This window comes from Bubalus kerabau, chromosome 2 (genome assembly GCF_029407905.1).
Source record: "Bubalus kerabau isolate K-KA32 ecotype Philippines breed swamp buffalo chromosome 2, PCC_UOA_SB_1v2, whole genome shotgun sequence".
In the NCBI taxonomy this organism is placed as follows: Eukaryota; Metazoa; Chordata; class Mammalia; order Artiodactyla; family Bovidae; genus Bubalus; species Bubalus kerabau.
The window spans coordinates 104,416,600-104,440,955 of NC_073625.1; the positions used below are offsets into that span (position 1 = coordinate 104,416,600).

General features: G+C 36.0%; 1 protein-coding gene across 5 annotated transcripts in view; it reads right to left on the reverse strand.

Moving 5' to 3' along the window:
- CFAP44 (cilia and flagella associated protein 44) overlaps positions 1–24,356 on the reverse strand; it is a 126,764-nt gene that overhangs the window by 43,325 nt on the left and 59,083 nt on the right. For 4 of the 5 annotated variants that reach the window (XM_055568169.1, XM_055568166.1, XM_055568168.1 and 1 more), the window contains 7 exons: positions 23,708–23,941; positions 10,754–10,899; positions 9,898–10,168; positions 7,040–7,095; positions 6,709–6,871; positions 5,064–5,194; positions 2,105–2,301 (listed from right to left, as the gene is read on the reverse strand). In XM_055568169.1, coding sequence (XP_055424144.1) covers positions 2,105–2,301; positions 5,064–5,194; positions 6,709–6,871; positions 7,040–7,095; positions 9,898–10,168; positions 10,754–10,899; positions 23,708–23,941 — 1,198 coding nt within the window. The remainder of the gene's footprint in view (positions 1–2,104; positions 2,302–5,063; positions 5,195–6,708; positions 6,872–7,039; positions 7,096–9,897; positions 10,169–10,753; positions 10,900–23,707; positions 23,942–24,356) is intronic. The other variant, XM_055568167.1, reaches the window with a different exon arrangement.

Sequence of the window (24,356 nt, forward strand, 5' to 3'; positions counted from 1 at the left end):
CAGAGGATCTTCTCAACTCAGGGATTGAACCCAGGTCTCCTGCATTGCAGGCAGATTCTTTACCGTCTAAGTCACCAGGGAAGCCCAGTCATCAGGGAAATGCAAATCAAAAACACAATGAGATATCACCTTACACTTGTCAGAATGGCTATTATCAAAACAATGACAAATAACAAGTGTTGGTGAGGAGATAGAGAAAAAGGAACACTTGTATACTGTTGGTAGGAATGTAAGTTGATGCAGGAGATTCCTCAAGAATTAAAAGCAGAACTACCATATGATGATCCAGGATTCCACTTTTGGGTATTTTTCCAAGGGAAAAAGTTCCACTAACACAAAAAGACATATACACCCTTATGTTCATTGCAGTATTATTTACAACAGCCAAGATATAGATGCAAACTAAGTGTTCATTGATAGGTGAATGGATAAAGAATATGAGGTATACACACACAATAGAACATTACTCAGTCATAAAAAAAGAATAAAATATTTCCATTTGTGACAACATGGATGACCTAGAGAGTGTTGCGCTAACTGAAATAAGAAAAACAAATACTGTATGATTTCTCTTATATGCGGAGCCTAAAAAATCAAAACAAATGAATAAACATAACAAAACAGAAATAGACTCATAATACAGAAAACAAATAGCTGGTTGCCAGAGAGGAAGGGGTCGAAAGAAGAAATAGGTGAGGGAGATTAAGAGGTGCAAACTTCCACTTACAAAATAAATGAGCCAGGGGGATGAAATGGACACCACAGGAAACAGTCAATAGTATAGTAATAACTTTGTATGGTAAGAGATAATAACTAGACCTACCACGGTGATCATTTTGTGATGTATAGAAATATGGAATCACTATATTGTAACCTGGAACTAACACAGTTTTGTAGGTCAATTATACTTCAGTAACAATTAATTAAAATAATACTATTGGTTTTATCAATTATAAGTACCTACTAGAGGAATTATTCAATTTTTGTTCAAGCTACATAGAGATAACACTTTAGATATACATGAAAAATGTTAAATAATATGGATGGTTACCATTTTATTTCATATTTCAAATATATGGTACTGTGGAAAAATAAGTTAAATATGCCCTGGGTGGCCACAGAAAGATTTGATAATTAAAGTGCATTTCGTATATATAAAATAGATAACCAACAAAGACCTACTGCATAGCACAGGGTACTATCCTCAACCTTTGTAATAACCTACAAGGGAAAAGAATCTGATTAACGAATATATGTGTGTGTGTGTGTAAACAATCACTTTGCTGTATACCTGAAACTAACACAACACTGTAAATCAACTATACGTCAATAAAAAATAAAAGTATAATTTGATCTGGATCCCCCCAAAATGGTAGAATTCAGAGAGGAGAGGAGTGAATTGGTCACTTCATTAGGAACCTGCATGTGGACGTTTCAGACATAATTAGGAAGCAGCAAGCAGGACAATAAGCTAAATGTGCCAATCAAGCAGTATGAGAAGACACTATTGGGGATAAAATAGAGATATGTCGCAGAAGGATTAAATATGTGATAAGGGTTTCAGAAGTTATCCTAGAAGCAGAAAGAAGCCATTAAATGTTTCTCAATGAAGAGAGTGAAACAGTAATAATGTCAGTACTGAATCATGGGCTCTAGCCTACATCTGGCCAGGCTGCAGTGCCCTTTACCCTTGATTAGGCTCTCCACATCTCTTCCCAGAATTCCTGTCTTGCTTCTTCTCACCCCTGTCACCCTGTGGGCAGTCACAGGAGGCAGGGATTAGAGATTTATTTTCACACCTGTATTCTCAGCTCATCATTCTGTTTATGTCCTTGGAAAAGAGTGTGAGTTGTGTTCTAGCCCTACAATCTGGGGTGGGGCCCAGGAGTCTGGGAACATACACTTCCTAGGAAAACTAGCATCTGGGAAAATCCTAGATTTAAGAACAGTTGGACAAGGGAAGCAATAAATCAGTAGTACTTGGTGCTCTTATTCACCCTTAGTCACATAACTGGGAATCAAAAGGTTCTGCTCACAAAAAGATAATTCAATTTTGAAATTTTGATAAATATGGACTCAAAAGCCTTCTTGTCATTTATGTTACCTGTATCTCTCTGGCTATCCTTTCTTCCAGTTCCTTCTTTTTCAAACCTCTCAAATTTGCTTGGTCTTCTCTCTGATTGACTTGCCCGTTTGGTTTTGGAGTACTTAGAGGGTTTCACAAGCCTATAGGAGGATATCTTGTGATCACTCTGAATGGCATGAACTACAATAATATCGCTTTCCAATGAACCACGAAATCTGGGGGAAAATAAGTACTTGTAATGGTCACCATTTCAATCATGCTACACAATTATTACACTATAAAATAAGATCACAATGTACATACTGATAAACAATACCATTACATCATATTGAGTCCAAAATTCAACCATGTATATACCAACAAGGATGTAGTGGAAGTTGAATAGCACTTAAAGTAGAATTTTCTCATGAAAATACTAAACATCTCATTATTAACAACATACCATGGTTTTGCCAGTATGTAGAAGAGTCAAAATTTTCAAACAGACTGCAGTTTATGGTAAGTGGATCATATTAAACTCTGAGGAAGTGCAATTCATTTTCCTATTATCTCATATAGTACATATACAAAATAATACATATTTCATATAGTTATGATAGATAATAGATGGGGAGATGATAAATGTATATCATATATTACCCTATTTTCTCTACAAAAACATTAAGCTCAGGAATTCATACTACTTTCTGGTTCACCCTCCTCTTATAGCCTACAGAGATTTATCTTTTAAAAGTTCCTCATCAATTTCATTGTTGCTATTTTTTGGCAGCAGTTCACATTTCCTCATCTTTTAACTTTAGGATTTAATTTAATTTATGTATGTAATCATTCCTTTAAAATCTCGGTTGCATCTAAGTTGATTTATAGATTCAACATAATGGTTACCTGACTTTAGAAAAAAGCATCACTACAATCTAGTGAGGAAAGAATGTACCTATCAGTAAACGATAGTAGGTCAACTGGATATCAATACAGAGACAAAAGACACTTGATCTCTCTTACAGCACCCACAAAAATTATCCAAGACAGAAAATGGCAAAACAGTAGAGCTTCTAGAAGAAAATGGAGGATTATTTCACAAACTGGAAAAAGGCCAAGAATCCTTAACCACCGTAAAAGCACTAACCATAAAAAGTTAGCCCTCTGCTCAGATTTGATCCCTGGCCAGAGAACTAAATCCCACATGCTGCAACTAAGATGTGGCACAGCCAAATAAAGGTTTTAAATGAGCAAAAGACTTGAACAAACATCTAATGAAAGAGAATATACAAATAACCAATAAGTATAGGAAATGGGAATGAAAAGTGTCACTCATCCAGGAAATGTCAATTTAAATCACACTGACACACTACTACAGAATAACTGAAATGCAAAGATCTGACACTGCCCAGTGATGGCAAGCATGAGTGTTACAGGTTGAACTGTGTCACCTAAAAAGAATATGTTGAAGTCCTAACCATCCCAGGTGGCTCAGAATATGACCTTATCTGAAAATAAAGTCTTGACAGAGGTAATCAAGTTAAAATGAGATCATTAGGATGGATCCTCATCCAACATGACTGGTATCCTTATAAAAAGAGGGAATTTGGACGAGCACAGAGGGAATTTATCTGAAGAGACAGAGAGAATTCCATATAAAGACAGAAGGTTTGGAGTGTTATATCAACAAGCAAACTGAAATAAGTGCTGAGCATGGGTCTAGGCATGGAGGCCTCAGTAGCTGCGGCATGTAAGTGCAGTAGTTGTGGGTCACAGCCCCCAGAGTGCTGACTCAGCAACAGTGGCACAGGGCTTAGTTGTCCCACACCATGTGGGATCTTCCCGGATCAGCAATTGAACCTGTGTCCCCTGCATTGGCAGGCAGATTCTTTACCACTGAGCCACCAGGGAAGCCTGCTCATTGCAGCTGGAGAAAGCCTGTGCACAGTAATGAAGATCCAGCACAGCCACAAATAAATAAATCTAGGGGGAAAAAAGGTGCTTATGTCAACCAAAAGGCATATACACAAGAATGTTCGTAACAGCATTATTCCCTGTAGCCAAAAATAGAAACAACTCAAATATCCATCAGCAGTTAAATGGATGAATAAATTGTGGTATAACCATTGACTAGAATATTTCAAAGTAATGAAAACTGCTACCTGCATCAACATGGATAATCTTAGGCATGATACTGCATAAAAAAGCCAGATTCAAGAGAGTTCATACTGAAGCTTGCCATATATATGAAAGTTCACAGACACAACTAATCTATGGTGATAAACATTCGTCTCTGGAGAGTAAATACTGGGAGGAGGACACAAGGGAACTTTCTGGAGTGCTACAAATGTTCTTACTCTAGGTAGTGGATATTTGTGTTTACGTATCTACAAAAATGTATTGAGATTTATGCATTTATGTATGTAAATTATATCTAAAAAAGGCAGAAAGAAAAAAGCAGTCTTCTCTGGGAAGTCACATTAATGCATGAGAGGAATCAAATAGGAAGTTGTCATCTTTCATTACAAGTCCTTTGCCTCTATTTTATTTTTGATGCTCCCTGGGTGATTTAGTGGTAAAGAATCTGTCTTCAATGCAGGAGACATAAGTTTGATCCCTGGGTTGGGAAGATCCCCTACAGAAGGGAATGGCAACCCCTTCCAGTATACTTGCCTGGGCATGGGGTTGCAAAGAGTTGGACTTGACTGAGCATGCACACATACATACTGTGTTAATTAAATATAAGATAAATAATTTGTCAAAAACCAAAAACAAATACATATGACATAATTTGGTTTGTAAAAATTTTGCAGATTTAAACGAGAAAGGAATGAGTTCAGGGAAATAGCCGCAGTGACGAGAGGATTACCAGAGTTTTAGGAATTAGTAGGTACTGTAGGAGACCGACTATTTGACCACTTCCATAAAACCACTGGAAACTACTTTATTCAAATATCTGTTCATAAACATCTTGACTTGAAGGAAATATGGATCCTACCTATTCTGTAGCTTCTTTAGACCAAGCTGATGTTTCTCCTTTTCCCAAGCCAATTCCTTTTCCACTCGTTGAATTTTATTAGCTGTTTTCCTGCCAATCTCAGCACGAATTTTGGAATCTAGATCAAAATCCTGCAGATAAGTAGACTTGTTCACCAAAATGGGTACTTCTACCAATGGACTTTAGCAATCCTATTTCATACATAAATATAGATATTTAAGGTTTGTCCTCCATTCCATGCCACATCATAACTCTCTCCTACATATCATAAACTCTCTGATTCTAGAAACCACAGACTTTGATTTTACTGTCACAAAATATGGAGAAAGGTTCTCAGAAATAATTAACAATGATGAAAACAGAGTTACATATTGAAAGTTTAGTCCCACAATAAAAAGCAATGAATGTTAACAGAACATTTGCAGAGTGTTCCAAGTTTAAAAAAAAAAAAAAAAAAAGAACTCCCTCTACCCCAAAGCAGCTACTATTACACAACTAGCTGTGCACAGGGCAGAAGTTCATGGCACATGTTCATCAGCTGAACCTCCCCTCCCACGTGACCCCACCTAGGAAAGGCCGTAATGTCTTTGGTGACTTGCTGATAAAACCAAGTCTGGCTTGAATATTCTTCACAAAGGGGCCATTTCCCCCATGAGGATACTTAGGGACCTCATGTTTCTTTACTTCACTCCTGGAAAAATAACAGGGCCCTCATTCACACTAAATTGCAAGTAATTATTTTTTCCAGATGTGTTGGTGCTTCTAGTAATGATGTATGTAAAATGCTCAGCCACAGAACTTGCCCCAGTTGTTCTTTGGATTAAGTCACCCATATTCTGCAAGTGTCAATTCTTTTATTAGTACAATAACAAACATCTCTTAACCATTAGGTTGGTCTTTTCACCAATATGAGTTTATCAATGTGATTTCACCAATTTTTTTTTTTTTTAATGAAATTGGCTAAGTGCTTCTAGAATTATAGGACTGGGTAATCCATTGGTATAGTCAAGAAAATAAATCCTGAGCTTTTATTTGATTAGGTTCTTGATAGTAATTTCATTTAAGATAACAAAAATGGGGAAAAATATTACTAGCAGGTATAAGTGGTTGTCCCATTTGGGTCACACCAAGAAGCTTTTTTGGGCTTCCCTGGTGGCTCAGAAGGGGTTGTCAATAAGGCACAAGAGAAAAATTTAATAAAAAATCAGCTTAATTTGGTGACTGTCCCCATAGCTGCAAATATTTTTTAGCAACTTTGTGGATGAACCAGTTTTTATCTTTCCAATAGAGCTGGTGAATTATACAAAAGAAATCACAGAGAATCAAATTACATAGTATGTGCCTATCCAACAGATAACTTGGTTAGGTATGATAATGATTGATAACCAGATTCAAATTTATATTTATCTTATTACCAAAAGCATATGAAATAGCTAAATCCAGAAGTAAACTTTGTACAAAGAGACTCATCTACATCCAAACCAACTTGTGTGACAAGTTCTACAGTAGTTTAGCTGTCAAAACACTGACCGGCCAGGCAAGGGAAATTTAAAGATGGGTTTAAGTGTTCCTGCTTGGTCAAATAGCAGTCTCAATTCAGAAACAACATATGTTAAAATTAAAATCAAATTTATTTGAGGCTTACTGTCCGTTTAAACTGCATATGTTTGGGTAATTCTTCATTCATCTGTAGTAGTTTCTGTAATTGATTCCTTAAAGCTTTGATCTGTTCTCTCTTTCCAGCCTTGATTTCTTCTACTTCTTTCATTAACTTGTCATGTTCTCTTTTTCTTCTGGCATTCTCAATACTGAAAATAGAAATTTTAAAAGATAACATACCTTTAATATAGAAATAGCAAAAAGAAAACTAGTACTTAATAATTTGGAAACTCATTCAGCTTGGTCAACTTTGTTAAAATGTTGATGTAGTTTGCAAAAACCCAGACCTAGTATGTATTGATCAAAAATTCCCGTACCTGTAGGCTTTAGGATCTTCAATATCTTCTGGAATTGGCTCTGTTTCTATTCCAAACTGTAGGAGAAGGAATGAAAGGTTAGCCCCTTTAAATCATATATTTCCCTTAAAAGACTTAGTAAGTAGTAAATCGAGGGGTTTTCTCTTCTAACAGTTGGAGGCCTAGAAAGTACTTTCACAAAAAAATAAACTAGGGAAAAAACTTATATTTGTTTTTACTTCAGTTAAAGGGGTAAATAGAAAAACAAACCCAATCCCAAGTATGCAAAATGCTAATATTATCACATTCCCCTTCCAAACAGGAATTATTGATATTCATGTGTTACTAACAAAAATACAGCAAAAGAAATCCTCAAGGTCATTTATTTTCAAATACTTCTTTTTAAAGCATATGCCTTTCATACATGTTTTGAGTTTCTTCAAAATACCTCATGCGTATACAGTGAAAAACTTCAAATACATATATTTTAAAAATTTTAAGTGTTTCACTTGACCTTATCGAAAACATTCAGTGGGAAATACACAGAATAATATAATACCTCTCCTTGAGAAGGATATGAAATCAGAAGTATGCCTCTCCTTTAGAAAGGAAGCTTAAATTAAGAAGTACTATGAAGTAAATCACTTGAAAGTACTTTGTTTTAAAAATACAGGTTCTGTGCTGAAAAATGTCTTAGGTTGTTGAAAAGGATTTATGACCCAATGAATGAAACAAAAAGTCCTAGTTTTCTAGCTAACCTGTTCTTAAGTAAAATTGAACTTATTTTCTTCTCTTTCATACCACATAGGTCTTTGTTTTGCTGTCATTTGTTGTAAAGAAATAATGATTCTCTTTTGATCAAGTTGGTTTTTAAGTGCTAGTCTTGATACACATAAAATATAAATGTACATTTATGTAAGACAAGATCTATAACTTTCATAAAGTGAAGTCATAAGGTCACGACTAACGTCAGAGACAAGGGATGGCTAATACATTTTAGTTACTATTAATCACTTAGGACAGAACTTGACTAAACTTTGTTTTTTTATTTCTCGGAGCTAAGCCCCTTGCTTCTCCAATATCAGTTGCAATTTGCAAGACGATACTAATAACAGCCAACCATCCCCTGTTTACAGCAAATAAGTTAAACAGATGTGCTTCCAAAGAGTTCCAAAACACCTGCTAATTGTTCTTAATCCTGACTGCACTCTAGAACTGTTGGGGCTGGGGAAGAGGCAAGTTTTAAAAAATACAGATGGTCTTATGATGGTCAACTTAATGACTATTTGACTTAACGATGGTGCAAAAGCAATATGCATTTTGTAGAAAGCATACTTCAAGTTTGGAATTTTGACCTTTTCCTGGCAAAGGACATGCAGTAGATCCTCCTTCACAATGCTGGCGGCTGCTGCAGCCACCCAACCACAAGGGTAAACAACTGGTACCCTCACCACTGGCTGTACCCACAAAACCACTATATTCACTTCAGTACAGCATTCAACAAATTACATGATACAGTCAACACTTTATTATAAAATAGGCTTCATGGTAGATAATTTTGCCCAACCGTACACCAATGTAAGTGTTCTAAGCACATTTAAGTTAGGCTAGGCTAAGCTGTGATATTAAGTAGCTTAGATGTATTAAATGCATTTTCAACCTAAGATATTTTCAATTTATGAGGGGCTTATCAGGACACAACCCCATTGCATCATAGGTTGAAGAAGATCTGTACCAATGCCTGGGACTCACTTTCTGAGATTCTGACCCAATTCCTCTTGGGTGGGCTCAGGCATCGATACTTTTAAGAGCTCCCCAGTGATTCTAAAATATGTTAAGAAACTCAGACTGGTGCAGAGCTAAATTTTTTTACTTTGCATATTCAATTCTTTCTGATTTTGCCTTCTTAAAGGCTGCTTAAGCGACTTAAACACTAGTTGCAGTCATAAATAAAAGGAGACCATTATAAAAATGTGGAATGGATTTTTTCTATTCAGTACGGGTTTCCATGGAGAGTTGGTACTAAGTAGAAAGATAAAGATTTTCATCTTGTTCATCTATTTTGTCTTCTGGAAATTTTCTCTTCCTGAGCTGGATCTCTTTCGACAACAGTTCACTCTCCAAATTTTGCTGCAGTTAATAGAAATGAAAATTTACCTGCTCAAATCTTCCCTACTTTCTCTATATGTTCTTTTGAAGTGGGATACCTGTTAAACAGGAAGCTGATGTGTTCACAGGAGTTTTAACTTTGGTCGAATACAACTCATTCTTTACAAGCAATTCTAACAGTTATTAGTGATTTTAGCCAAAGGAATCACTTTGATAACAGAAAATTTAGGTCTTGTGATAGGGTAAAGATATATAATTTGGGGATCCAAACCTTCAGTCTTCTTTACAAAGTCAGTAATGTATTCTTTTTAAGAATACAATAATTTGACTCTTTGATAACACTGTCACATTCTAATAGTAAAGATGATAATATTTTTGCAACCCCTTTCAAAGGTACAAATTATGGTATACATCCCACATATGCCTCTTCAATAAGTGAATGAATAAATAGAAAGCAAAATATATCTGAAAAAAAACTGCATCCTGAAAACAAAACTTTGCAAAGTGATGGAGACAGAAGAATTAATAGTCTTTTTACTTGAGGGACTTCTATACCTTTAAATAATAAATCAAATAACTAAAGTAATAAAGTGAATTCAACATCTTTAGTATTTGATCATAGAGACACCAGAAAGGCCAAATTATAATACTGGTAGGAAGATTAGACTGTAAGGTATTTATATCCAAATTCATCTTTAAGTGAATGTGAACATTTTAACACCGAAACATTAAAACAAAGTTGCTGTTACTGTTATTAGTCAGTTACATACCCTGGGAGATGGCACTTTGGCTTTCACAACTTTCTTTAACTCAAACTCAGAAAAAATGTTGAAAACAAAGATATTACTATCTGCTCCAGCAGTCACCAAGAACCGGTCATCAAAGCTAGTAGAGATGGCATTAACACGTCCATAATTATTGTCATGCATATTGAAGTGCCAGTAGTCCTCCATGCTGGTCAATGAAGAATCATTCTTACTTAGGATATATACTCGAATTGCTCCATTTTGCATTCCACAAAACATCATTTCTTGGTTAATACTATGAAACACAAGCAAAGTACATTGTTTTTCACATTAATCTGAAAATGTTTAATTTTAAATTAATCAACAAATGGCTAAAGTTTTAACAACAAAGATGTTATGGAGTAAATTGTGTCCCCACAAAATTCAGATGCTGAAGCCCTAGAAAACTATGGCAGCTCTAGTAAATTAATACAAAAGGGTAGAAGGAGAAAAAGACAATTTGAAACCTGGAGCTATTATATTTTGGTTTAAAAGAATGATCGGCATATATGCTTAATTCTCAACTATTCAATTTGTGATTTCTCCAGAATCATTGTAACCTGGAACTTTTGCTATCTGACCACGCAGTAGCATCCTCCTAAGTAACAAAAAGAAAATTGATACAATTTAATTGTGCAATAAATTCTGACAGAATGTTTGATAGAAAGGTTGAAGTAGTTTCAGGATTAGCTTTGACTCTACTTTAGTCATTTGATTTAACTAAACATTGAGTATTCCTCCTTTTGGACAGATCTTTAGAAATGGTAATACTCATGATGGAAAAAAACAGATAATAACGGGATGCAGTTTTTTTTTTTAAGAATCCTGAAATTCTGGTCACCTGAAAGTGATAGTTGTGATGGGATTATCCTCTGTATCCTCAAGAAGACGGAAATCAAAAGGTTCATCTTTCCTTACTGTGTTCTCACTGCTTTTGTCATCTGGGGGGAATTCACAGTGATACAGAAAACCAGAATCATAGCCACCCTAGAAAAGAGCGAAACCACATAGAAGATAGTACCTGAACATAAGACACATACGACCACAGGAGGCGTTTTTGATAATTTCAAATTTTAACACATACAACAGATGTCTTAAAACATATATTTTATATAATTTCTATGATTATAGATAAGTTTTATAAAGCATGTCTATTATTCATTTATATTCAGCCATACAATTATAAAAATAAAATACCTTACAATGATTTGTTCCCACTTAAAACACAAGAGAGATATCACTTCTGTCTACATACTGAATTCCATTTTATTTCAAGGATTATTCAGTATAAGTAGTACTTAACAATAGAGTTTTGTAGATCATGGTTTTCAGAGATTTCAAGTCTAGGACATTTTTTTTTTCTCCCTAAGGCAATTGCTAATCTTGAAAATGGCAGCTGAGAAATTAAGAAGCTGAGCAGAGCAATCTGTAGTCTCATGGGCTTAGAAAAAGGCAGAGAATTCCCAGGGTCCTCCAAGAAGAAGGAGCCATTGTAAACACATCTTCCACTGGCCTTTCCGTTGCAATCCCAAAGCACTGTATCCCACATGTATGAATAAACTAGAAATATACTGGCCCTCGCAGAAAGTAAAACTTAATTTCAAGTCATCTCAATCACTGACTGGATGAAACTGACCTAGGATTTCTAGTTGCTTTCCAGAACTGAAAATAAATTTCCAGGCGATAATAGCAATATACAGTGACTCAAGTTGATGCTACAGTTTTTCATAAAGTCTAGCATTCAATTAAAAAGAAAGCAAAAAAGCAACTAAGTGTATTAACAAAGTCTTGACTGAAAATCCAGAGAAACAAACCGAGCCAAGAAAAAAATTATAAGAAATATTGATAGAGGTGTTTCCAAAATGGACTCCAAAATAACTATGATTAATATATTCAAGGACTTTAGAAGGCAGAAAAATTTACAAGTCAACTAGGATCTATGAAAAAGTAGATAATGGGAAAAATGAAAATTCTAGAACTGAAAAATAAAATGACAGAAATTAGAATTCAATAGATTGGTTTAAAAACAATTAGACACAGCCAAAGCTAGAGTTATGAAAGTTAAACAGGATCAGAAAAAAATAGACTAAGGCAGGAGAGAGAAAATAAAGATGCAAAAATTTTTAAAAAGCAGTGTAAGATCTGTATGAGGCATAATGATAAGGATTAATATACATAAAATTGGAATTCCACAAGACCAAAAATATGGACTAGAAACAGTCCATATTTAAATGTCTGAAACTTTTCTAAAACTGAATAAAAATGTATTAAAGTACAAGAAATGCCAGTGACCCACAAGCAAGATATATGAAGAATTTATACCTTTTAACATGAATTTCATAAAACTCCTAGAAGAGCACATAGGCAAAACATTCTGTGACATAAATGATACCAATGTTTTCTTAGGTCAGTCTCCCAACACAATAGAAGTAAAAAAAAAAAAATAATAATAATGAAAACAAATGGAACCTAATCAGACTCACAAGCTTTTGCACAGCAAAGGAAACCATATAAAAAACAACAACAAAAAGTCAGTCTATGGAATAGGAGAAAATATTTGCAAACAATGTGACAAGACAGGGGCTTACTCTCCAAAATATACAAACAGCTCATGCAACTTCACACAGAAAAACAAACAACCCAATCAAAAAATGGGCAGAATACTTTAATAGACATTTCTGCAAAGAAGACATATAGATGGCCAGCAGGCACATGAAAAGATGCTTAATATCACTAATTAGAGAAACAAAATTCAAAATTACGATGAAGACTAAAAATAGAACTGCTGTATGATTCAACATTCCCAATCTTGGGCGTATGTATATCCAGACAAAACCATAATTCAAAAAGATACATGCAACCTTATGCTCATAACAGCACTATTCATTAGCCAAAACATGGAAACAACCTAAATGTCCATTGACAGATGGATGGATAAAGAAGATGAAGTACATATGTGCAATAGAATGCTACTCAGCCATAAAAAAAAAAAAAATGAAATAATGCCATCTGCAGCAACATGGATGCAACTAGGGCTTATGATACTAAGTGAAGTTAACTCAAAAAGAGAAAAATAAATACCATACTATATCGCTAATATGTGGAGTCTAAAATATGACACAAATGAACCTATCTACAAAACAGAAAGAGACTCATAGACATAGAGAACATATTTGTGGTTGCCAAGAGGATTGGGGTGGGAAGGTCGGAGAGTGTAGGATTAGCAGATGTAAACTATTATATATAGATGGATCAACAAACATGGTCCTACTTTATAGCCCAAGGAACTATATTCAATATCCTGTGATAAAACATAATAGCAAAAGAATTTTTTTTAAGGAATATCTATATGTATATAACCAAGTCATTTGGTTGTATAGCCAGAGATTGGCACAATATTGTAAAACTATACATCAAAAAAAAAATAATAAAGAATTTACACATTTTAACACAAAATCTTCAAAGCAATGAGAAAGAAAGATGCATAAGGTTACAAATAAATAACAATAAAAAGATGCAGATGGTAGAATGGAAGACAAAAGATGATAAAAATATAGTTTTGAAAAGAAAATATACAGAAGAAATAAAAAACATTTAAAGGCAAAATAGGCACAATAAGGCAAAAAAAACCCCAAACTCATATATACATATATATGTATTTGTGTGTGTATATAAATAATCTGACAATGAGGTGTGGGGGAGGATACACAGCATTAAACACTAGCTCTCTAGAGCTAGTAAAAGAATAAATGTATGTGAAATTATGGGTTTCAAAGGTGGTGCTAGTGGTAAAGAACCCACCTGCCAAGGCAGGAGACATAAGAGACACAGGTTCAATCCCTGGTTTGGAAAGATGCCCTGGAGAAGGGAATAGCAACCCACTCTGGTATTATTGCCTGAAGAGTCCCATGAACAAAGGAACCTGGGGGGCTTTGGTACAGTTCAGTTCAGTCACTCAGTCATGTCTGATTCTGCAACCCATGGACTGTAGCATGTCAGGCTTCCTTGTCCATCACCAACTCCCAGAGCTTGCTCAAACTCATGTCCATCGAGTCAGTGATGCCATCCAATCATCTCATCCTCTGTCGTCCCCTTCTCCTCCCACCTCCAATCTTTCCCAGCATCAGGGTCTTTTCCAATGAGTCAGTTCTTTGCATCAGGTGGCCAAAGTATTGGAGTTTCAGCTTCAACATCAGTCCTTCCAATGAATATTCAGCACTAATTTCCTTCAGGATAGACAAGTTTCATCTCCTTGCAGCCTAAGGGACTCTCAAGAGTCTTCTATAACACCACAGTTCAAAAGCATCAATTCTTCAGTGCTCAGCTTTCTTTCTAGTCCAACTCTCATATTCATACATGACTACTGGAAAAACCATAGCTTTGACTAGATGGACCTTTGTTAGCAAATTAATGTCTCTGCTTTTTAAATATGCTGTCTAAGTTTCTCATAGCTTTTCTTCCAAGGAGCAAGCATCTTTTGATTTCATGGCTATGGTACACAGGACCACAAAGAGTCAGACAGGACTGAAGTAACTGAGCATGCATATTAAAATAAGGGTATATATTATGATCTTTAGAATCACCACTAAAAATAGTAAAAAAAAAAAAGTATAATAGAGCAGGAAAATTGGGGGGAGGGGAGGGGAGGAAACTACCTAATCATCTGATAGAAGGTGAAAAGGGGAACATATAACTGAAATTGATGTGATAAATAGAAATAATAGGACAGTAGATTTAATCTAAAATATATTAGTCACTACATTAAATGTAAATGGACACAGCATTCTATTAAAATAAAGATTTTACTACAGGATTAAAAAGAAAAAGCCTAACTTTGTGCTGCTTACAAAAGATATACTTCAAAATAAGAATATGAAATGTAAAGGAAAAAGAAGAATCATCAACAGCTCTGAGTTTTGGCTTAGAAACTGGGTAGATGGTTGTTCCATTTACTGAGATGGAGATGGAGCAAATTTGCATAGAGTAAGTGTGATTTTTAAAGTTCTATTTTGGACATGTTCATTTTGAGGTGCCAAGTAGAGATGTCAAGTTGGATGTTCAAGGTTGAATATGAAAGGAGAGGTCAAGACTAGAGATAAACATGAGATTTTCTGATATATACTTGATATTTAAAGCCATGGGACTAGATGAAATCATCTAGCAAGAAGGAGGCTGCCCAAGAACTTGAACATCCTCAAGTTCTTCAAAGTTAAAAGCTAGTTCAACAAATAAGAAGCCAGCAAGAGAAGCTAAAAAGGAGAAGCCTGGCCAGGAGAAAGTGGTGTCATAGAAGCCAGGCCCCCCCAAAAAATGCTCTAAGAAAGACGGAAGGTCAACTCTATCACATGCTTCTGAGAGGCCAAATGGACAGAGAAGTGGCCACTGGGCTTTACAGTATGGAAATCTTTGATGATGTGAAAACGTGAAGATAAAAACCCAACTGAATGGGTTAAAGACCAAATAGGAGATGAAGAAATGAAGCCAATGATTACACACAACTCTTTCAAGAAGTTTTCCTATAAAGGAGCAATGGGTGAGAAGAAAGGATGTTAAAGAAAAAACTTTAAGTTGATAAGTACTAGGAGCATGTTTATATGCTGTTGATAAGAAGTGAGTAAACAGAGAGAGATTGAAGATACAGGAGACCAGCTCATTTATTTCAGAAGTAAAACCTTTGAGAAAGTGAGAGGTGATGGGATCAAGAGGCCATTTGGAATAGTGTCCTTGGAAAGTTGTAACAGATGAGTCACCAATTGTTAACAGTAGCAGACAAACTTGTATGGATCCCCATAGAACGTGAGATCCAAGACAAGATAAGGAAATGCCATCTGATTGTTTTTATTTTCTCAGTGAAATGTGAGATGGGAATTCCCTGGCAGTCCAGAGGTTAGGACTCAGTGCTTTCACCGCCAGGGCCTGGGTTAAATTCCTGATAGCAGATCTAATATCCCGAAAGCCACACAGCGCAACCAGAAACAACAAAAGAGAAACAAAAAGAAAAGAAAACGTGAGGTAAGGTTATGACTAGAAATTGAGGGAAGGTGAAAATGACTGACGGGAGAAGAATTAGTGATCATTTGGAAAGTGGGAAAGTGGAACCAGCCTACAGTGTGAGCACTGTGAGACATGAGAACTGTGGTCATGGCTTCAAAACAGGGCTGGTTTTCTACAGCATCTGTGTGGTACAGGCACAGAGCTGGCAAGTGAGTCAAACAGGGTTAGTGTCACTGTCTCTGAACTATTCCTTAACCTTGTTTGCTGGTGTAGTTTAATGGTTAAGAGCTTAGACCCAGACTGCCTGAGTCCAGCTCCTGTTCCACCACTAATTATATGACTGCAAATAAGTTACCTAACCTCTCCCTGTCATGGTTTTTTCTTATGTAAAATGCAAATTATTAAGAGCACTTATTTTTTAAGGTGGTCACTTAGAATGGTGCCTGGTATAGAATAATCAGGTTTCCAGATTTTGCAAATAAAAAACAATGAACATAAAATGAACTTATCATGGTAGTCATTTTATAATACATGCAAGTCAAATCACTATGTTATGTACCTTAAATTATACAGTGCTGCATGTTAATTATATCTCAGTAAAACTAGGGAAAAAAAAACTTTAAATCCAGGGTGCATGGGTAAATTTGAATTTCAGATAATCAGCAAGTTTATCTTTCGTATAAGCATGTCCCATGTAATATCTGGCAACCCTAAAGCTAATAAGCATTAAATATGTTTGTTAGATAATTAGTAATTTTGCATGTTTCAAGACACTAGAACTCTATTCTATTACAGTTGTTTCTATACCTCTCTCCCTCATGATATGAGGAAGTTTCCAGAGGGCAGGACCATGTTCTATTTATCTCTTTACCCCTTGAACCTCACACAACAGAATCCATCAATAATTGTTTTATAAAGCACAGAAAACAAAGGGTCAAGGTGCTAATACATGGAATCCTAAGGTGCCTTCATCACTACTTTCCATCCTTCTTGCTGCTTGCCTTCTTAAAAATTGCTATTAAAGATATATTTCTAAGAAATCCTGATGAGGAGTCGCATGAACTCTTATCACTCCTTACAACAACAGTCCTTAGCTAGGCAGTCCTCTGGCCTGGCCAAGGATCTGAGACCACTTACGACCTAGTGGTAATCTTTCACATATATTTCTTTTTTCTAAAAATATAAATTTATTTATTTTAATTGGAAGCTAATTACAATATTGTAGTGGTTTTGCCATACATTGACATGAATCCACCACGGGTGTACATGTGTTCCCCTTCCTGAACCCCCCTCCCATCTCCCTTCCCATCCCATCCTTCTGGGTCATCCCAGTGCACCAGCCCTGAGCACCCTGTCTCATGCATCAAACCTGGACTGGCGATTCGTTTCACATATGATAATATACATGTTTCAATGCCATTCTCCCAAAGCATCCCACCCTCACCTTCTCCCACAGAGTCCAAAAGTCTGTTCTTTACATCTGTGTCTCTTTTGCTATCTCACATATAGGGTCATCATTACCATCTTTCTAAATTCCATCAGATCAGATCAGATCAGTCGCTCAGTCGTGTCTGACTCTTTGTGACCCCATGAATCGCAGCACGCCAGGCCTCCCTGTCCATCACCAACTCCTGGAGTTCACTCAGACTCACGTCCATCGAGTCAGTGATGCCATCCAGCCATCTCATCCTCTGTCGTCCCCTTCTCCTCCTGCCCCCAATCCCTCCCAGCATCAGAGTCTTTTCCAATGAGTCAACTCTTCGCATGAGGTAGCCAAAGTACTGGAGTTTCAGCTTTAGCATCATTCCTTCCAAAGAAATCCCAGAGCTGATCTTCTTCAGAATGGACTGGTTGGACTAAATTCCATAGATATGCATTAATATACTGTCTTGGTGTTTTTCTTTCTGGCTTACTTCACTCTGTATAATAGGCTCCACTTTCATCCACCTCATTAGAACTGATTCAAATGTATTCTTTTTAATGGTTGAGTAATACTCCATTGTGTATATGTACCACAGCTTTCTTATCCATTCGTCTGCTGATGGGCATCTAGGTTGCTTCCATGTCCTCGCCATTATAAACAGTGCTGCGATGAACATTGGGGTACACGTGTCTCTTTCCCTTCTGGTTTCCTCAGTGTGTATGCCCAGCAGTGGGATTGCTGGATCATAAGGCAGGTCTATTTCCAGTTTTTTAAGGAATCTCCACACTGTTCTCCATAGTGGCTGTACTAGTTTGCATTCCCACCAACAGTGTAAGAGGGTTCCCTTTTCTCCACATCCTCTCTGGCATTTATTGCTTGTAGACTTTTGGATCACAGCCATTCTGACTGGTGTGAAATGGTACCTCATTGTGGTTTTGATTTGCATTTCTCTGATAATAAGTGATGTTGAGCATCGTTTCATGTGTTTGTTAGCCATCTGTATGTCTTCTATGGAGAACTGTCTGTTTAGTTCTTTGGCCCTGTTTTTTGATTGGGTCATTTATTTTTCTGGAATTGAGCTGCAGGAGTTGCTTGTATATTTTTGAGATTAGTTGTTTATCAGTTGTTTCATTTGCTATTATTTTTTCCCATTCTGAAGGCTGTCTTTTCACCTTGCTTATAGTTTCCCTGTTGTGCAGAAGCTTTTAAGTTTAATTAGGTCCCCCCCCCCCCCTTTTTTTTTTTTGCTTTTATTTCCAATACTCTGTGATTTACATTGGAGAGTGTTTTGCCTATGTTCTCCTCTAGGAGTTTTATAGTTTCTGGTCTTATGTTTAGATCTTTAATCCATTTTGAGTTTATTTTTGTGTATGGTGTTAGAAAGTGTTCTAGTTTCATTCTTTTACAAGTGGTTGATCAGTTTTCCCAGCACCACTTGTTAAAGAGATTGTCTTTTCTCCATTGTATATTCTTGCCTCCTTTGTTGAACATAAGGTGTCCATAGGTGCGTGGATTTATCTCTGGACTTTCTATTTTGTTCCAATGATCTATATTTCTGTCTTTGTGCCAGTACCATCCTGTCTTGATAACTGTGGCTTTGTAATGGAGCCTGAAGTCAGGCAGGTTAATTCCTCCAGTTCCATTCTTCTTTCTCAAGATTGCTTTGGCTATCCGAGGTTTTTTGTATTTCCATACAAATTGTGAAATTATTTGTTCTAGTTTTGTGAAAAATACCGTTGGTAGCTTGATAAGGATTGCATTGAATCTATAGATTGCTTTGGGCAGTATACTCATTTTCATTATATTGATTCTTCCAATCCATGAACATGGTATATTTCTCCATCTATTTTGTGTTCTCTTTGATTTCTTTATCAGTGTGTCCTAGTTTTCTACATGTAGGTCTTTTGTTTCTTTAGGTAGATATATTCCTAAGTATGTTATTCTTTATGTTGCAATGGTGAATGGAATTGTTTCCTTAATTTCTCTTTTTGTTTTCTCATTGTTAGTGTATAGGAACGCAAGGGATTTCTGTGTGTTGATTTTATATCCTGCAACTTTACTATATTCATTGATTAGCTCTAGAAATTTTCTGGTGGAGTCTTTAGGGTTTTCTATGTAGAGGATCATGTCATCTGCAAACAGTGAGAGTTTTACTTCTTCTTTTCCAATTTGGATTCATTTCTTTTTCTGCTCTGACTGCAGTGGCCAAAACTTCCAAAACTATGTTGAATAGTAGTGGTGAGAGTGGGCACCCTTGTCTTGTTCCTGACTTTAGGGGAAATGCTTTCAATTTTTCACCATTGAGGATAATGTTTGTTGTGGGTTTGTCATATATAGCTTTTATTATGTTGAGGTATGTTCCTTGTATTCCTGCTTTCTGGAGGGTTTTTATCATAAATGGATGTTGAATTTTGTCAAAGGCTTTCTCTGCATCTATTGACATAATCATATGGTTTTTATCTTTCAATTTGTTAATGTGGTGTATTACATTGATTGATTTGCAGATATTGAAGAATCCTTGCATCCCTGGGATAAAGCCCACTTGGTTATGATGTATGATCTTTTTAATATGTTGTTGGATTCTGTTTGCTAGAATTTTGTTAAGGATTTTTGCATCTATGTTCATCAGTGATATTGGCCTGTAGTTTTTTTGGTGACATCTTTGTCAGTTTTTGGTATTAGGGTGATGGTGGCCTCATAGAATGAGTTTGGAAGTTTACCTTCCTCTGCAATTCTGGAAGAGTTTGAGTAGGATAGGTGTTAGCTGTTCTCTAAATTTTTGGTAGAATTCAGCTGTGAAGCTGTCTGGTCCTGGACTTTTGTTTGCTGGAAGATTTCTGATTATAGTTTCAATTTATGTGCTTGTAATGGTCTGTTAAGATTTTCTATTTCTTTGTGGTTTAGTTTTGGAAAGTTGTACTTTTCTAAGAATTTGTCCATTTCTTCCAAGTTGTCCATTTTATTGGCATATAGTTGCTGATAGTAGTCTCTTATGAGCCTTTGTATTTCTGTGTTGTCTGTTGTAATCTCTCCATTTTCATTTCTAATTTTGTTGATTTGATTCTTCTCCCTTTGTTTCTTGATGAGTCTGGCTAATGGTTTGTCAATTTTATTTATCTTCTCAAAGAATCAGCTTTTGGCTTTGTTGATATTTGCTCTGGTCTCTTTTGTTTCTTTTGCATTTATTTCTGCCCTTATTTTTAAGATTTCTTTCCTTCTACTAACCCTGGGGTTCTTCATTTCTTCCTTTTCTAGTTGCTTTAGGTGTAAAGTTAGGTTATTTATTTGATATTTTTATTGTTTTTTTAGGTAAGCCTGTATTGCTATGAATCTTCCCCTTACCGCTGCTTTTACAGTGTCCCATAGGTTTTAGGTTGTTGTGTTTTCATTTTCATTCATTTCTATGCATATTTTCTTTTTTTATTTCTTCTGTGATTTGCTGGTTATTCAGCAGCATGTTGTTCAGCCTCCATATGTTGGCTGAACATATTAAAAAGATCATACATCATGACCAAGTGGGCTTTATCCCAGGGATGCAAGGATTCTTCAATATCTGCAAATCAATCAATGTAATACACCACATTAACAAATTGAAAGATAAAAACCATATGATTATGTCAATAGATGCAGAGAAAGCCTTTGACAAAATTCAACATCCATTTATGATTAAAAACCCTCCAGAAAGCAGGAATACAAGTTTTAATAGTTTTTCTCCTGTAATTGACATCTAATCTTACTGTATTGTGGTCAGAAAAGATGCTTGGAATGATTTTAATTTATTTGAATTTACCAAGGCTAGATTTATGGCCCAGGATGTGATCTATCCTGGAGAAGGTTCCATGTGTGCTTGACAAAAAGGTGAAATTCATTGTTTTGGGGTGAAATGTCCTATAGATATCAATTAAGTCTAATTATATCATTTAAAGTTTGTGTTTCCTTGTTAATTTTCTGTTTAGTTGATCTATCCATAGGTGTGAGTGGGGTATTAAAGTCTCCGACTATTATTGTGTTATTGTTAATTTTCCCTTTCATACTTGTTAGCATTTGCCTTACATATTGCAATGCCTCTATGTTGGGTGCATATATACTTATAATTGTTATATCTTCTTCTTGGATTGATCCTTTGATCATTATGTAGTGTCCTTCTTTGTCTCTTTTCACAGCCTTTATTTTAAAGCCTATTTTATCTGATATGAGTATTGCGCTACTCCTGCTTTCTTTTGGTCTCTATTTGCATGGAATATCTTTTTCCAGCCCTTCACTTTCAGTCTGTATGTGTCCCTCCTTTCGAGGTGGGTCTCTTGTAGACAACATACATAGGGGTCTTATTTTTGTATCCATTCAGCCAGTCTTTGTCTTTTGGTTGGGGAATTAAACTCATTTACATTTAAGCTAATTATTGATAAGTATGATCCCGTTGCCATTTACTTTGTTGTTTTGGGCTCGAGTTTATATACCCTGTGTTTCCTGTCTAGAGAAGATCCTTTAGCATTTGTTGGAGAGCTGGTTTGGTGGTGCTGAATTCTCTCAGCTTTTGCTTGTCTGTAAAGCTTTTGATTTCTCCTTCATATTTGAATGAGATCCTTGCTGGGTACAGTAATCTGGGCTGTTGGTTATTTTATTTTATCACTTTAAGTATGTCCTACCATTCCCTTCTGGCCTGAAGAGTTTCTACTGAAAGATCAGCTGTTATCCTTATGGGAATCCCCTTGTGTGTTACTGTTGTTTTTCCCTTGCTGCTTTTAGTATTTGTTCTTTGTATTTGATCTTTGTTAATTTGATTAATATGTGTCTTGGGGTGTTTCACCTTGGGTTTATCCTGTTTGGGAATCTCTGGGTTTCTTGGACTTGGGTGACTATTTCCTTCCCCATTTTAGGGAAGTTTTCAAGTATTATCTCCTCAAGTATTTTCTCATGGTCTTTCTTTTTGTCTTCTTCTGGGACCCCTATGATTCTAATGTTGGGGCATTTAACATTGTCCTAGAGGTCTCTGAGGTTGTCCTCATTTCTTTTAATTCTTTTTCCCTTTTTCCTCTCTACTTCATTTATTTCTACCATTCTATCTTCTACCTCACTTATCCTATCTTCTGCCTCAATTATTCTAATGTTGGTTCCCTCCCAAGTGTTTTTTTTCTCATTTATTGCATTTTCATTATATATTGACTCTTTTTTATTTCTTCTAGGTTAGGGCTTTTTCGTGGGATAGCTATCCCACAGTCTGGGTTGCTATCTCAAGTTAGTTCCCTCAGACTGCCCTCAGGGCATTCAGGCCTGGTCCTTACCCTAAGCGATGCAGCCCGCACCTCCCTGTCCAGCCCCTGTTTGCTAGTGGCGGATGCGAGCGTCTGGGCTGCTTCTCCACTGGGAGTTGCCATTAGGCATGTAATCTGTGGGGCTTATTTATTTATTTTTCCTCCTGTTTATGTTGCCCTCTGAGATTCCAAGGCTCGCCACAGACCCACCGGTGAGAGTGTTTCCTGGTGTTTGGAAACTTCTCTCTTTTTTAATACTTCCTTCCTGGGATAGATCTCCATCCCTACCTCTTTTGTCTCTCTTTTTATCTTTTATATTTTGTCCTACCTCCTTTCGAAGACAATGGGCTGCCCTTCTGGGTGCCTGATGTCCTCTGCCAGCATTCAGAAGTTGTTCTGTGGAATTTTCTCCGCGTTCAAATGTTCTTTCGATGAATTTGTGGGGGAGAAAGTGGTCTCCCCGTCCTATTCCTCCACCATATTAGGACCGCCCCCTTTCACATATATTTTTACGTGAATTTGTGACAAATTTATTATATAGTGAAGGAAATCTTGCTTTGCAATAGATCAATAAAATATTTTATTAGAGTAGAAAATATGTATTTAGGAGATGTAATTGTCACACTATGGTAACATTCCCAGGTACCTGTCTCCCATTTTTCTGTGCTTCCTTATTAGCCAAGCCCCAATTTCTTTGACAGTGGCACTGTGATCATCTATTAATAAAGACAGCCACTTACCCAGATTCCCATGTGGCTACATAGCATAGTTGTAGGTAATGAAAGGTAAGCGAGTCCAGTGGATTGTGCTGCCATCATACTCGAAATTTTAAAATGACAGACTCACTTGGAAAACCTCTTAGCCCTTTGCCCTTCTATCTTTGATTCTTCTTCCCTTTGACCTTCTGAAACATGTGGGATTGTCATAGATAAAAGATATAGTAGACAGGCATATAAAAGATTTTAAGATGATGTAAAAACTAACACATTCATTTATCAAAATCCAAGCCTTCAATAGTAGAAAACAAGTGAAGTCTTAGCACAGAGTAAGGAATTAAGAATGTGATAGAAAATAATACATATATTGGATTAGGACTGAGATAAAAATTTATTACATTATTACTCACCAAAGAAATCCAGAACTTTCCTGGCTCAGAGTAAAATCCACAGAGGATGTGACTGGGGGTTGAAGGAACAAAGATTTCGGGTAAGGGCTCCTCTTCCTCCTCCTCCTCCTCTTCTTCCTGGAGTTCCCTTTCTGCATCTTCACCCATCTCTGTTTCTAGTCTTTTCCTTCTTTCTTGCTTTTCCTTCTCCTTCAGCTCCTTTTGTTTCTTTCTCCTTTCAATTTCTATTAATCTCTTTAGCAAAAGAGATGAAGGGATTTAAGAAAAAAAATTGTAATTCATTCATTCACACAATTAGAAAATAGAAGATAGAGCCCTAGGAAAATTCATAGCTCTAATGCAACAAATAATGTCATTTAAAAATTATTATCAATTTGGTTAAGAGAATAGACTTTATATGATTTCAATACCTTTAGACCATGAAATTTTTGTACCTTGTTTTATGTCCCTGGATATGCTCCAGAGTCTGCTAGTTTATAGTCTATGGGAACTTTAACAGAACTTGTATCCTACTACTGTGTGAAAATTATATAAATCTTAATTATGTTGAATTGGTTCACAGTGCTTTCCAGGTCTACTGTATCCTTCTACTTATCTATATATTCATTTTATTACTTTTTGAGAGTTTGATATTGATACTCCAACTAAA